At 41.0% G+C, this 14,648-nt stretch overlaps 1 protein-coding gene across 2 annotated transcripts in view; it reads left to right on the top strand.

The window, feature by feature from the left end:
* slc2a4rg (SLC2A4 regulator) overlaps nucleotides 1–14,648 on the top strand; it is a 43,839-nt gene that overhangs the window by 17,019 nt on the left and 12,172 nt on the right. For both annotated transcript variants that reach the window (XM_083920353.1, XM_083920354.1), the window contains exons 3-4: nucleotides 8,882–8,982; nucleotides 11,224–11,462. In XM_083920353.1, the coding sequence (XP_083776479.1) occupies nucleotides 8,882–8,982; nucleotides 11,224–11,462 (340 nt within the window). The remainder of the gene's footprint in view (nucleotides 1–8,881; nucleotides 8,983–11,223; nucleotides 11,463–14,648) is intronic.

Consider the following 14,648-nt stretch of genomic DNA (forward strand, 5'->3'; position numbering starts at 1 on the left):
AGACGTGTTTAGAATTGTCATGTTGTCATATGTTTTTTATAGTAGTATCAGGTGTCTGTTTGTATGTACCTGTATATTATCTGATTCACATGTGTAGCCAGCACTCGGCTGACCTTTGTGGGGCTCCCACTGCAAACGTAATGACCTACAATATCCCCATGGCGGTTTCCACATTGTGGGCATGGCATGCGTTTCAGCTAGTGCGTCATGATCCACTCTGTCGTCAGCCAGTTAATTACCTGTGCTGTGTCAACATTTTCTCTCTGAGGAACGTGCTACGAGCACGGCTCCGATGTTGATGTCCATTCAGGTTGCTACACACGGAACAACTGTAATTTTTGAGTTAAGTCTTAAAGTGTGATATGTTTATAAAGCCCCTTTCACACATGCAGTCTACCCCTGAAATGCATTTCCTGCATGAAGTCATGCAAATGGGGGCAAATCGAGAAAATTTTGGATCATTTCAGAGTAAAATCATCATTGGATCATTTCAAAGGGAAAGTACTGTTACGGCTGTGTGATTAAAAGCAGTAACATTCAGGGGTGGGAATCTCGAGGCACCTCTTGACTCGAATTACGATTCAGAGGGCTGCGATACAATTATAAAACCATTATCGACGCATCATTTTTTTCTATACAGAATTTATTTTTTCACACTGTGACTACTTAGTACTTTTTAAGCAAAGTATTAGTGATGATCCAAAATTATTTTACTTCCAGTATATTAACACAACAAACAGAAGTGATGTGACAATTCAACTGAAAGGTTACATTTGTCAGCATATATCCCTGCATTGCAAAGAATTTACAGAAAAAGTAATGGCTGCTTGTAGCAGCATACTTTTATTTGTATTAAATTAATACAGACTTCAGCATTGACTTATTGACAAATCAATAATTTAGAATCCAAAAAAGTTCAGCCATATTTCCACCCGTGTGACTCTCATTAACTGCTCTTACGCTAGCTGTGATAAAATGTGCAGTTACAGTGTCAAGTTCTGTGACAAAGGATGTCTATGCATCATATGTTAAAGCTAACCTACCCGCTTTCTATAGTGATACCATTTTGTCTCGTTATTGAGTGTGCGGAGCGTTGTGTCACCTTTTCTATATCTATGAAAATAGAATAAAAGTACCAATGGAGTTAGTCATTTCCGGGTGGCTGGAATTGCTTCCACACACTAGCTTTTAATGCAAAGGGTGCCGGTGTGTCAGATTAACTGTTTTTTTTAATGAACTGGTGACAGTGAGACAGATGTGTCAACTAACCAGGAAAGAAACACTTTTCCTCTATTTCATTCATTTGTTGTTGTTGTTGTTGTTGTTGTTGTTGCGTCTTCTGAAACTTTGAGATAGAAACGATGTGCTGGGACATTCATTGTGCCCTCAGCAGAAAGACATGGAAATATTAGCTGTCTTTATTATGAAAATATCATCTGTTGTTTGGCAAGTATGTGTCCCTAACACGGTCTGTACCGATGCCTTCAAAAGTAACGTAAATCCATGCCAAGCCAGGAGACAACATTGCTCTGCTAATCTCTGTGAGGAGATCGCAAAAAAAACATGTTGAATATTAAATTAATTACAAAAACATTAGCACTGGACAAAAACAGTTCCTCACCTGCCATATTTCGAAAATGAATTAGAGACGTGTAAAAAGGCGCAAGATGGAAATGTTCCTGAATGTGTGAAAAGCAAAAAACACTAGTGGTGCCTGAGTAGTTCAGAGATGTAATGCTGATGTGGGAGACACCACAGAGGGAATCATGTATTTTTCCTTTAGTCTGTCGATCCTGTATTATCTTGCCAGAACAAAGCTATTTTTTGTTTGTGCTACTGATTGCATTGGAGGATCAAGAAACAGAAAGAGAGGGCTTTTTGTCCCAGGACTGAATAGCCATTACACTCAGAGCCCACATTTAGGAGACATTGCTCCTGCCTTACAGCCTAAGCCTCTCCAGGGGGGATCAGAGCCTTCGACTTACGAAAGGCGCATATATACAGACTGCACAAGAATGCATGCATAGATAGACAACACAACCTGATGCTTACCCACAGGTTTATATAAATATATTTGTATTCAATGGCCCTCATTTATCAAACGAACGTACGGCAGAAAAACGTGCGTACGACCATTTCCAAGCAAACTTCGGCGTTTATCAATTTGGACGTGAGCGGGAGCTACGATCAAATCTCACGTCAGGTCTGAGATCGTGTACGCAAATTTGAGCCTGTGGATTTGCGGTGCAGCACAGCAAAATCTGGCTGAAAATAATGAACAAACCTCAGCTGTCATTAAGCATAAGCAGTCACATATTAAGAACAGATCAAAACGGATTCAAGCAAGGAAGTGAGACAGGGTGGAGTGGATGACATTACGTAATACAGTGGAGTTGAGGTAGGATGATGGGGAATGGAGGGTTTGCGGGATGAAGAGCAGTAGGTGTGTATTAATAGTAGGTATGGAACGGATGGGGCAGCTGTCGGACTCGTTATACAGGATACACCAGTTTGAATACATCATACCATTCCCTGCACTGTTTTTGATTTTTATGTGTGCACTAATAAGTCACATTCTCAAAAGCCTTCATCTACATCCTCATTTATGATGTCGTATGCTTTAGATTAACACACACTGGCTCATCTACATAAATAGTACATAGTGCATATTCCCTTCAGAGTTAGGCAGAAGCCCTTGAGACTTAAACAGGCTGAAAGGAAAGATGAGAGAGAGATGCATATCAGAACATGTGACAGGGAAATGCATGGTTAATAAAGCTCTTGTGGTTTTATGGTTCCCATCACTTTCCCAGTCAGCCTCCCTCACATTCTCTCCCTCTTAGTGTGTGAGGATGAGTGATGCAAACATATGTTGTAGAGATGAATAAATGAAAAGCTTTGCCTTAGGAGAAGTCTGTCTCATGACTGGAAACATTACTTCTATTTTTGGTGTGCGTATGGCCACCGCTGTGTGCATTTGCATTTGTTTGTGTTCGAGAGAGATAAAGAGAGAAACTGAGACAAAAAAGCGATATGAAAACAAGGTCTGTGTTTGTTGAATGTGTAAGCCCCTCACGATTCAGAGTGGTGCGCAGAGTTTATTGACATGTGTTTGTATGACAGGGCTTTTCGACGCTTTGACTGCCAAGGTCACACACCAGTCTCCATGCCAATCTGAGGCACATTAAGCTGCTTTGAATATGAAGAAGCCTGCATACACGCATACAGTACATACAGAGACACACACATACACACCGATGCCTGTTTTGGGGTTCATGTCAGTCACATGATCACATTCAATGGATAAGGGCTATAAAAGGTGTCTACCACTGGTGCTGAGGGGGATCAGAGATCATTGTTGGCAGTGTACAACCCAAGTGAAAACTGTCTACTGTGAACTCTGTACAGCTTTTAATGATCCTGATACAAAGCAGATAGGCTTTGTGGTCAGCCAGCTCAAAACAATGAAATCTACTGATACCCTGTCCACTCTGACATCCTCTTTTCTCTTGACCTATAATATAGTTTTTCCCCCCAATCGGTCTGACACATACTGTATTCTTTTTCCTCCGGTAAACAAGATAGACCGCTAGGACTTAAAGGGATATTGGTCTTTTGAGAATTAAACAATCACCCCCTGTTACCTGTAGACTTGGTATGCTGCAAAATGTTAAGTTGGCTCCTTCACAGACAAATGCTCTGTCTAAGAGAGAGGGGTTGTGAAAGTCATGTTCTGGTAAACTGGGTCTTGGCTGTGCCAAACAGGTGGGATACACATGCGGGAGGGAGGGTGATTACATTAGGTCAGGCAGAGAATCCTATGAAAAGTACAGTTTGGGAAGTTCAATACAAGGCTGATAAAAATGTCAAGTTTTTTTTTTGTCTGTGGCCAGCTTATTGGTTTTGAGAGTTGTTGTGTTTTGTCACAGCTGACCTGGACCTTCAGTGGACTTATACTGACTCTGAGTGCAATGTCCGCTATAAACAAGGCAGATCCTGGGGATATCTAATGGGCTGGTAACTGGAGCAGAGGTGCTGTGTTAAATATAGAGGGGAGTGTCCAGTCATCTCCCCAACAACAGCAGAGAGCCTACTATAGCATTGGATGGGGGTGAGGGTTAAAAAAACAGCAACAGGGCAGCATCATATCACCATCTGCAGTATCAAAGTCCAAATGTCCTCTTAGGACCTGGTGTGGAAATCCACTGTATTGGAAGCTGTCCTCCAAGTTCATCCAATAAATTATTGGAATTAAGTTAATCTTGAAAATCATCCCACAAAAATACTAAGTCTGAGCCTCTACTCATTGTAATTTACTGCACCTTGGATGAAAGGATGGTCATTTGCAAGATTATCCGTTCATTGCACACGATACAGGGATATACAAATGCTTGGGCACATGTAGCGCTCCTTTTCTGCACTCTCAAGCTTGTTGTTGCTTCTTGTGTCTTGGCTCAAAGCGGTAGTCTTTCTCTCTCTCTCTTCCTCTCCCTCTGTCTGTATGTGCCTGGGCCTGGCTTGTTGACTTTAGCTGGCCTATGTGTTGTGCCGCTGCCAGAGGGCTTGGTTCTTGTGTCAGCCAAGGCCAATAGAAGTTGAGGGAGGAAGGAAGGTAGGAGGGTGTGTGTTTTGTGTGTGCATTTGTGTGTGTGGGTGTGAGAGAGTAAATGTATGATTGTGTTAGTGCATGTACTTCCACAAATGTACGCACTACACATAAACATACACAGACATATATACAGTATACATAGGTACAGTAAAGCGGTTTAGGATTTCCCTATTAAGGATTTGTACCTGTCTCATAAAACACATGCTTGTCAGTGACGGGGCTAGTCAATTTCACAGCTCAGAGTATGAATGGTGCCTCTACACTGCATTAAATACCTAAGTGAGTATGTATGTGCCTACACATGTCCCTTTGCACTTGGGGGGAAGACATCATCATGTCCTCATTAAATTTACTGCACGCCATAAACGTACCATAGTTGGACCGAAAGGCTCTTGCAAACATCAGGATTTGAGATTCAAAAACCCAAAACCCGAAACACCCTTCCGCCCAAACACACAGACACACACACACACACACAACACACACACACACACACACACACACACACACACACACACACACACACACACACACACACACATATATATATAAGTATACCACAAACACAGACACTAACAGCCAAACTTTGTTGACAGCGATCCTTGGTCTCCAATCATCTCTTTCTGGGCACTAAATAGAGGCGTCCCCAGTTTAACTTGCTCCAAAATAAAGACCCATTAGAAGATTCATGAAATCATATATAGAGATATCGTGATACGCAATTAGTCATCTTAATTAATAACAAGCACATACTAACTTTAACTCCAGAAAACCTGATGTGAAATATTCTGAGGGAATATCATTTGAAGATTGCAGTTTTAGTTTTACATCACACTATAAGTGTATATTTTACATATATGGTATATTATTTTCTCTATAATTTCACTTGAAACTGTTATTTTAATTTTACACAAAATTTCCTGATAAAATAAGAAAATACTAAGTGCATTTAATTTCTCACGAGTATACAAAGTAAGCAATAGCATTTATTCGTTAAATTACCAAAAATATGCTATTTTGTGATATAGTTATCAAGATATTAAATTACCTATATCGGGATAAAAGATTTTGACTATATCGCCTGGCCCTGCTGTTGCATCAGTGCAGTCGCTCTGTAGCTCTGTCTTCCACCAAAAATGTAATGGCGCCATAGTTATTTCAGAGATAGACGAGAAGTTATCGAGAGAGTGGTGGACTGTGTCATATAAAGTATCTGCAGGTGCTGATGGGATCATCAGACAACAGGGATGGTGGTGCTGTTATCTGTACAATCTGGTTTTATGATGGCAGAATGTGGTTGCCATCTGCTTCGAACTTGGTGTAAACATTAATATCAAAGTCAGAGCAATGGTAGATTAGCTTCACCACTAATGGGTAAGAGTCAATTGGCAGTTGGCCTAAGAAAGTGTGTCTAAAACATGCAGTACAGTTTGTTTATTTATGGGTTGACATACAGTGTAGATGCACACAAAAACTCACACCAGATGTCGTGAAATTGCGGCGGAGTATCATGCTTCTGCCGGGAAGCAGAGAAAGGAAAAAGCTCAATGTCAGGAAATCAGAGTGGGTTTTGAGTGAGTGTGTGTGTGTGTGTGTGTGTGTGTGTGTGTGTGTGTGTGTGTGTGTGTGTGTGTGTGTGTGTGTGTGTGTGTGTGTGTGTGTGTGTGTGTGTGTGTGTGTGTGTGTGTGTGTGTGTGTGTGTGTGTGTGTGTGTGTGTGTGTGTGTGTGTGTTGGTATTCCTCTGTGGGAGAAAGAAAGGGATATCAAAGTCTGAATCATCTCTGGAATCAACTAATAGGCTAACTGACCTTCCAGTATGTTTTTTTTCTGTTTCACTAATACACACCAAAGACAGACATGAATAATTGTCAGTGGTATACTATTAGTATACTTTTCAACACCACAGACAGGTAAAATAGTCAATTTCTTTAACTCCAAAGTCAAGCTGACAACATGTTGTTCATGTTTGCACCAAAATGATAAAAAAAAATCAGCACAGAAATGTTATTAAGGAAGAGACAGAGGCCCATGAATCAAAAGCGTGTCCCTGGTTGGCCCTGTTTAGTGCTGAGAACAAGGCTAATGACTGAAACAGGACACGGCTAATCTTGTTATCTCTTTATCTCGCATCCAGACTCTGTGTGTGTGTGTGTGTGTGTGTGTGTGTGTGTCTGTGTGTGTGTGTGTGTGTGTGTGTGTGTGTCTGTGTGTGTGTGTGTGTGTGTGTGTGTGTGTGTGTCTGTGTGTGTGTGTGTGTGTGTGTGTGTGTGTGTGTGTTTTTATGCATGTCAATGTGTGTGCTCTGCATGTGTGTGTTTGTTTATCCACCTCTCCTCTGGCTATGTCTTCTGTTTTTTTCTGTGGTGTGGATATTATTCTTTCTTTGCATACTGTGATTTTCTCCATGTTGGTATTTTATAATTATGTTGTTTTGCCAACTGCCCGCATTGTATTCAGAGCACACAAATACACACAAACACTTAATCCATGTTTTGAGATGTCATAGAGTAAAACCAGCATATTTCGTGTGTGGACATGGCTGTGTAGTGTAAAGACTGTTACATTCCTCTGTGATGTGTTTGCTTTCTATCCAACACATTCTCATCAGCGTGGGAGCTGTAACACTTTCCGAACTTTTTCTGTGTCCATAAAATGTTTTAAAGTCTTGTCACTTCTACAAAAGAGTGGGTGTGTGAGCAGGTGCATGCACGCTTGCTGATTTACAGTGTACTTTTGTTTTTGTTTTGGACTCTGTAGTGAAGTGTGTGTGTGTATGCGTGTGCGTGTGCGTGTGCGTGAGCGTGTGCGTGTGTGTGCGCACTGAGACTCTGAGTGGATCTCTGCCAGGGCTTAGGGCTTGGCTGAGAGAACGCCTCAAACCAGTTTACTCTGGTTATGTAGTGGAGAAGTCTGGGGGTGGGACAGTGACCTCTTAAAGCTGCAGACCATATCTCTTCCTCTGTTTCTCTAGTTTTGTGTGTGTTTTGTGTTGCATCTGTGTTAATGTGTGTGTTCATATGCTAACATTTCACAGCATTTGGATTTGCATGATGTTACATACATACTGTAGTTGTACATAGCGAGCATATATTCACCCCATTGCATTGGCTTAGACGGCTGCCTTTTGGGGGATTTTACATGAGTTCAATCTGTTTGTGTGTGTGCAAGTGTGCACAAGTGTGTTGGTGAGTTCTTGGCCCTGTCGTAAATAATTTTCTCAGCATTTTGCGTTCAAGGACAGCAGAACAGAGGTGAAGAGTGCAAAATAAAATAGATATAGAGATTAAGTCTGTGTGAATTAGAAAACTTTTTTCCTTATTGCAGGATGACACAAATTTATTATTGTGCTCACTCACATTTTTATTAGAATGCAGGATGCCAAAGCACACTCTTTGAGCGCACTGTGAATGTTTATGTGTTTGTGAACGTGTACTGTGTGTATGTGTACGCTACTAGTTCAAGTGGCTGTGCAAATAAGGTTTAAGCTCAAGGTGGACTGCTCAGTTTACCAGGAATGGAGGAACAAGCATCCCTCTCCCTCGCTCTAAGCAAAGTTGCACAAGCTGTGCAGAAACACACCACAAAACAATTTCCATTACATCCTTAAGTGCACACAGATGCACATAATCAAACACACACACACTGCGCAATATACATGCAGTGATTAATTGAGTAATCAATTACTTGTCAACTAATATTTGATAATTGATTCATTAGTATGAGTAATCATTTAAGAAAAAAAACTCTAAATTCTCTTTCTTTCCTCTTTGACAGTACACCGAATATATTTGAGCTTTGGACAAAACAAAGCATTTGAGGATGTAATCTTGGGCTTTAGGAAATACGGATCCACAATTTTTCACCATTTTCAGACATTTTCTAGACTAAATAACTTATTGATAGAAAATAATCAACAGATTAATCGTTAATGCAAATAATCTTTAGTTGCAGCCCTTCTGTACTTATGCATCTCTCTGTGCTCTGGCTGCTTCTTTTTTTGGATTTGATAGCTGCATCATCCATCTTTTCTTACATCACATTATTTTTGGTGGCTAAAGTTTTCCCTGGGGACAAGGCTGGGCCTTTTCTTCTAAAATAATTTTCCATTGCTTAATCTAAACAACAAACTGAGTCATGGCTGAGTAAGGCTGTAGTTTGATTTGTTCAACACATCCCTCGGTTTCAGGTGAAGTGGAGACAATAGTAATGGTAATATTGATCTGCACATGACATTTTCCTGTGTGGTTAGTCTATATTTGTGTGTTTTGCAGGAAGCCCTCAGGTCATGCTGATAAGGAGGTGATGGCTGCCGCCGTCCTGACCTCACTGTCCACATCCCCTTTGGTGCTCAACCCTTCATCTGCATCCACAGGTAACATCACTGCCTCAGTATATCTGCATTGGAAACCAATCCATCAAATACTGATTAAAGGCTCAGTAGGCAGGAAACTTAGAAAAAGTTTATTGTTCAGTCTACATGGGTCTGATCTCCTCAGATTTGACCCAAGCTCTTCCCAACAGACAAGCACGGGCATCTGATGCATGCGCTTCATACACGCACCCGACAGTGCCTGCCCGGGGTAATCGCCAACTTGCTCATTGCTTTGAACACATGAGTGATAGTAAATAGTTTAATTAGTTTTACTTTGTATTTAGGCAATACTGAACAGTGCTGAATTACTCCATTAGACGGCCGGGGTGGAAACTAATGGAAACTAACTTTACTGTTCACCTTTTTGAGTATGCTTACGTGTCACCCATTTCAATCGTCCCGATCATGATTGGGATTGTTATAATTATAGAAGGGAATTTACTGTCATTCTTGGCAAACTTGTAGGTATGTGAAGACGTTTGAGGTGGAATAATGTGATCCGGGACTCTGATCTAGCAACATAAACCTGATCTTGCAGCAGCCATATGCCTTGAGCTACGGTTAGCAGCAGGCTAACAGACTTCCAACAATGCGTTATCAGTAGCCCCTGTGACCAGGCTGTTTACATGGTAAATCAGCCCACACAACCTAACCACTATCACAGTTACTGTAGTTGTTAGAGGAAAAATAATTTAGCAGTTTACCTGTCCAAGAGAAGAACAGCGAGCTCCGAGTGCGAATTAAAATCAATGATATCCCAAACTTCTCTCCATCTTTGAGAGGTCTGCTCTTCTCTCACATCATTTCATTTACATTATCCCTAAAGTTATTATGGAAGTTTTTGCCTAATACTGCCAAAAATAAGCTGCCTACTGAGCCTTTAATACACTGCATTAAACAAATTGAGGTAATTTCCTTTACATCATGCCGAGGGTCACTCTCAGTCAGGTGAAGCGTTTGGACAGTGGGAAGAAAAACTCTCTCTGTTAATCTGTATTAATCTAATGGAAGGGAGTCTTACAGTATTATTAACACTATTTCCTTATCTTTGTATAACATGCATGCTTACCCAAGCCCAGCACTTGCTGCCAACTGTTCAGCTATGACCCCATCACACAGCTTCTTTTGCTGTCTCCAGTACTGTGGTTGCCATTACCATGCCAACCCTGCCAGACGGTCAAAGTCCTATCTGCTTTTTTTTTTTTTGATTCAGCATTAAACCAAGGCTACTGTTATTGCTCTCTCAGTAAGGCAACATGTTGCACCATTTGACACTGCTGTACCACCTGCTGCAAAATACATCTATAGCTATGTAAGTTTTCCTTGTACAGTTCAGCAGTCATTAGATCTTGTCAAAGGATACTACGGGTTTGGGAGGAGCTAATTTCAATGAAAAGCTTACTCGACACAAAGTGTTGCAGAGAAGGTTGCAGAGAATATATTTTATGTATCAGCTTCTTCAGGCCTCATGACAATGTTTATTTATGCCTGCAAGTTAGAAGTTTGGGTAAATGCTGCATTATATAGCCTATGACACTCCCTATAATACTAGCTTAAACATCAAATTTGTTTTTCATGTTAGTGAGTGTTACTGTCGCCACATCTTTTAGGAGATAAAATGGGGCAAGGTATAGGCTGTGATATTTTTCCTTATGTGGAGGATGTATGGTTCATCCCAGGGCCTCGGTAATCCTCGTGCACAAATTGATCTATGCTACATATTAACTGGGATTTAGCTCTTTACATTCCTATAGAAAATAGATGTTCATCTCCAATATACATGATATTAAGCTTTGCTCTATGCTGGGGTTTTGCCATAATGAAAGTCAGATTAAGTCGGTGATTATCAAGTTTTTTCTAGGTCAGTCATCATTGGATCGGTCAAAAGGCCAAAGGGTATAGGGTTTGTGGTCAAAGACTAAGAGAAATAATATTGTACTTTGTCCAGGAAGTTAAAGCTGTGTTTGGCTTGAGTTCAGTCTAACTGCATGAAAAATGCAAGGACAGTAGATTATCTACTGTATATGAGATATTAAAGATAAAGTATGCATCAAACAGGCTGTCGTGGTTTAGGGCTTTTGCGAGATTTTACATTTTTATTTCCATTATAGAGTTAGGATTTGGGACAGGATTGTGATGCATACTGTCCGAACAACATTATATTGCCATCATTTATTTAACATCCTCTGTTTGCCATGTCCTGCCATTAATGTGAAGTCAACTGTATCTTTTAAACTGCAGTCCAAGAGCCAGCCAGCAGGGCTTGGAAAGAGGTGCTATCAGCTAGCTACAGCAGTTCAACCAGTGGCAACTGGAGCTGGGACGCCAGCGACCAATCAGTGCCCTCCACACCATCCCCACCTCTTTCCAGTGATACCAGCAAGAACTTCCTGCTCTCGGCCCAGGGCGACGATGTCACTGAAGATGTCACAGAGAGCACGCACTTCATGTTTGAGGACCCCATACCTCGGAAGCGGAAGGTAAACACGGATGTCCATTTTGCTTTCATTTCTGAAATAATATATTATGTACTCAATTTAAACAGCAGTGATGCAAATGAAAAGTAATTTGGGCTAAAGAAGTTATTGTGCAGTAATTTGGAAATGCTAAGTGAAGGGAAGCACAGCAAAGGAGCATATTAGAAAACACATTTGCCTATTATTCAGATAATATTTAACACACATCTAATGAAGCTAACGGTATATCATGAGGATAATAAATGAAAACGAAAAAATTAGTTGACATCCACAGGCAATTCAGTTTCTTGACTCTGCTGGTTTCTTGACACAGCCATGGTTTATTGGTTATCACAGAAGCCCCAGATGCCTGTCCGTTCCACTTTAACTTAAACCAAGAAAAAATATCGGATGCTGAGTTATAATTTAGGGCAATAGTTGTACAGAAACAACTCTGATGTGCTTTTTTTTATTTCTATAAAGTAGTAGCAGGAAGAGACCTTGGAAATCCAGCTAGAAACATTCAGAGAATGTAAGCACCATGAAGTTTACAGCCTCTGACACCAAGCCTGCTGCTTTCTGATTCTGTGGATGATGGAATATTTTCTCCCTTTCACTTCTCTCCCTCTCATTTTTCTTTCAACTTTAGAAGCAGTCCAGCATATCAAAGTGTTCTAACTGTCAAGAAGCTCCTTATCCTCCTTTCACTCATTCAGGAGGTGGGAAGGCTTAATAAGAATGAAGGAGAGGGGAGGGATGAACAACAGGAAGTAACAAAGGATTCAAGGGATGCATAAAAATGAGGACAGTCATACTCAGATGGTGTAGAGTAGTCATGGTAGCAACAAGAGAAGTGAATTTCAATATTTCCTCTAGCTTCCCTCTAGCTAATGACAGAGGAGAGCTCATATACTGTACAATATGTGGGAGTTTGCAATGCCACCTCCCTGGAGTGGGGCAGCATTGAAGATTATAGAGCTGCTGAATATATAAATCCATAAAGACTCAGAGGACAATGCTGCCAGACACCCATGCCATGCCGTGGATAAGCATACAGGAAATGAAATGGGATGACGCTGGGAGGAATATAGACACAAAACAGGAGATAACCCGCTGGCTAACTTTTTTGTTGCAATATAGCTGACTCCAACCACAGAGGTCTAAAACTTCTCTGAGCAGCTGCCCCTTGGATTGTAGGCTGTTTGATTTAATGCAGTCAGTGGGTTAAGAGGATTATTAAACATGGCAATCACCCCTCTTACTGTAACAGTGTTAAGATGCAAGAAAAACGCTTAGGGAATTAAGTGATTTGTGATTGTTTGTGGGATTAAAGACTAGCTTTGCTGTGTCATTTGTACATGGGCTGTTTTAAACCGCATGTTTAGAGAAAGGGAACATGAATACATCACCACTTGAGTAGTTTTATGGCATGTTGCTGTCTAATAGAATGCAAGGGAGCAACAGCCAATAAGAAATACTGGAGTTCAGAGGTGGTGCAGGAGATAGTTAACATAACCATTGATAAAAACCTGTTCTACTCTCACTTCTCTCGCTCATGTTTCCTCTCTCTGTCTTTCCTGCTTCCTCCCCCCTTTTCTTGCCTTTCTTTTTTCACAGGCTGTTGAAAGGTAATGAAAGTGCACACCCACTGTCTTTCATTAGCAGTGATGCAGGTCCCTGCCTGCTTATCGGACAGCTGCCAGCCCCAGATAGGCAAAATTAAATCATCTATCTATCTATTTAGCTTTTGATGATCAGAGGTCAGTGTAGTTTTCACAGGTGTGCTTGTGTACCTCTCTGCATACACAGGCATGTGAGTGTACATGTATGTATATTTTTTGAGGGAGGCCTTGAATGTTGTTTTAAACCCCCAGGCTGCACCCTAACACCAAACTATTTATGGTAAGATGGCTCTTCATTCTATTTCACAACCAGCCCCAACCATAGCAAATTCTAGGTTTCAAAAATTGCACTTAGTCTGTATGTTTAGGTCATATATCCATGACAATTTTTTGTACCAGGCTAGTTTTTATTCTATTGGAGGTTAAAATTTATGAATAATTAGGGGCACAGCCTCTTGGGTGACAGCTGGCCGCTGGCCCTCACTTTGCCTCGGAGGCTAGTTGTCAGGATTAGCATGCTAACTCCTACTTTTTCTATGTCCATGCTTATAACTCGATTTTGGTAGGGTCTAAAATTATGTCCACCACTTGGCCTCTAAACCCGTAGTAGCATTTGACGCGAGCGCCTGTCGTTTCCTGGGGACCTGCACAGTAGGTCTCCTAATAGATCAGACGGCTTTCTTCTTTTTTATGCCAGCTAATTAAATAGCTGCACTTGCACCACGACTTGCTATACCCTGATATAAATAGCACATACACTAGATGCTAATCTGGAGCACAGGGAGGATTCGGGCCCTGAGGGTTGGTGTTTTGGAGTCTATGAGCATGGTACTGTGTTGAATATCAGTTTAAATCATATATCATGAATGTTGGCTGCCTTTGCTAGTTCCTGGTGGTCGTGCTAATGATGCCAATTCAGTATACGTCAGCTAGATGGGCGTATCTCCCTCCCCTCAATGTCACATCAATGCCCTTTTTTGGTAAGAGGAAATAAGGCTGTGTCAAAATCTAACAAGATGGCGACTCCCATATGATTGGACCAACTTGAAATAATTGACATTGACGTAGAGGCTACACCCATTTTAAATACTATCTGTGTTCACAACATGCACAGACAACAGAACATTTAGTCGTTCACTCAGTGAACATGGCAGTCTACTTACTGTGAGGTAGACCGAAAAGGGTAGTTTCATTGTGTCCTCTCCGTCCCTGCCGTTTCCATCTTGTCTTGTTTTTACTTTTTGTATGTCTGAACTTGTCACATATCAGGTTTCTATTTTTATAGGCTTGCTGCTGTAATAGCTCTCTAATGAGGTGTAGATTAGATTGGCACTCAAACCCCATGAGGGTCTTTGTATTGAGGCTGCCAATGAAATCCACACAGAAATACGCAACAACACATGCCGCATTAAACTCCATTTCCCATGAAATACCTAGATCAGTGTGCTTCAGATGATGTATCATTTCAATCATGGCTAACAGCTGATGCTTATCCATTGTTGAGAAAACTCTTTACCACCCAAGTGCTTGAATTAAAGGATTAAATACACAAACAAACCACAGATAGAGGTAATGACGACACACTATC

This window comes from Echiichthys vipera (genome assembly GCF_963691815.1).
Source record: "Echiichthys vipera genome assembly, chromosome: 9".
In the NCBI taxonomy this organism is placed as follows: domain Eukaryota; kingdom Metazoa; phylum Chordata; class Actinopteri; order Perciformes; family Trachinidae; genus Echiichthys; species Echiichthys vipera.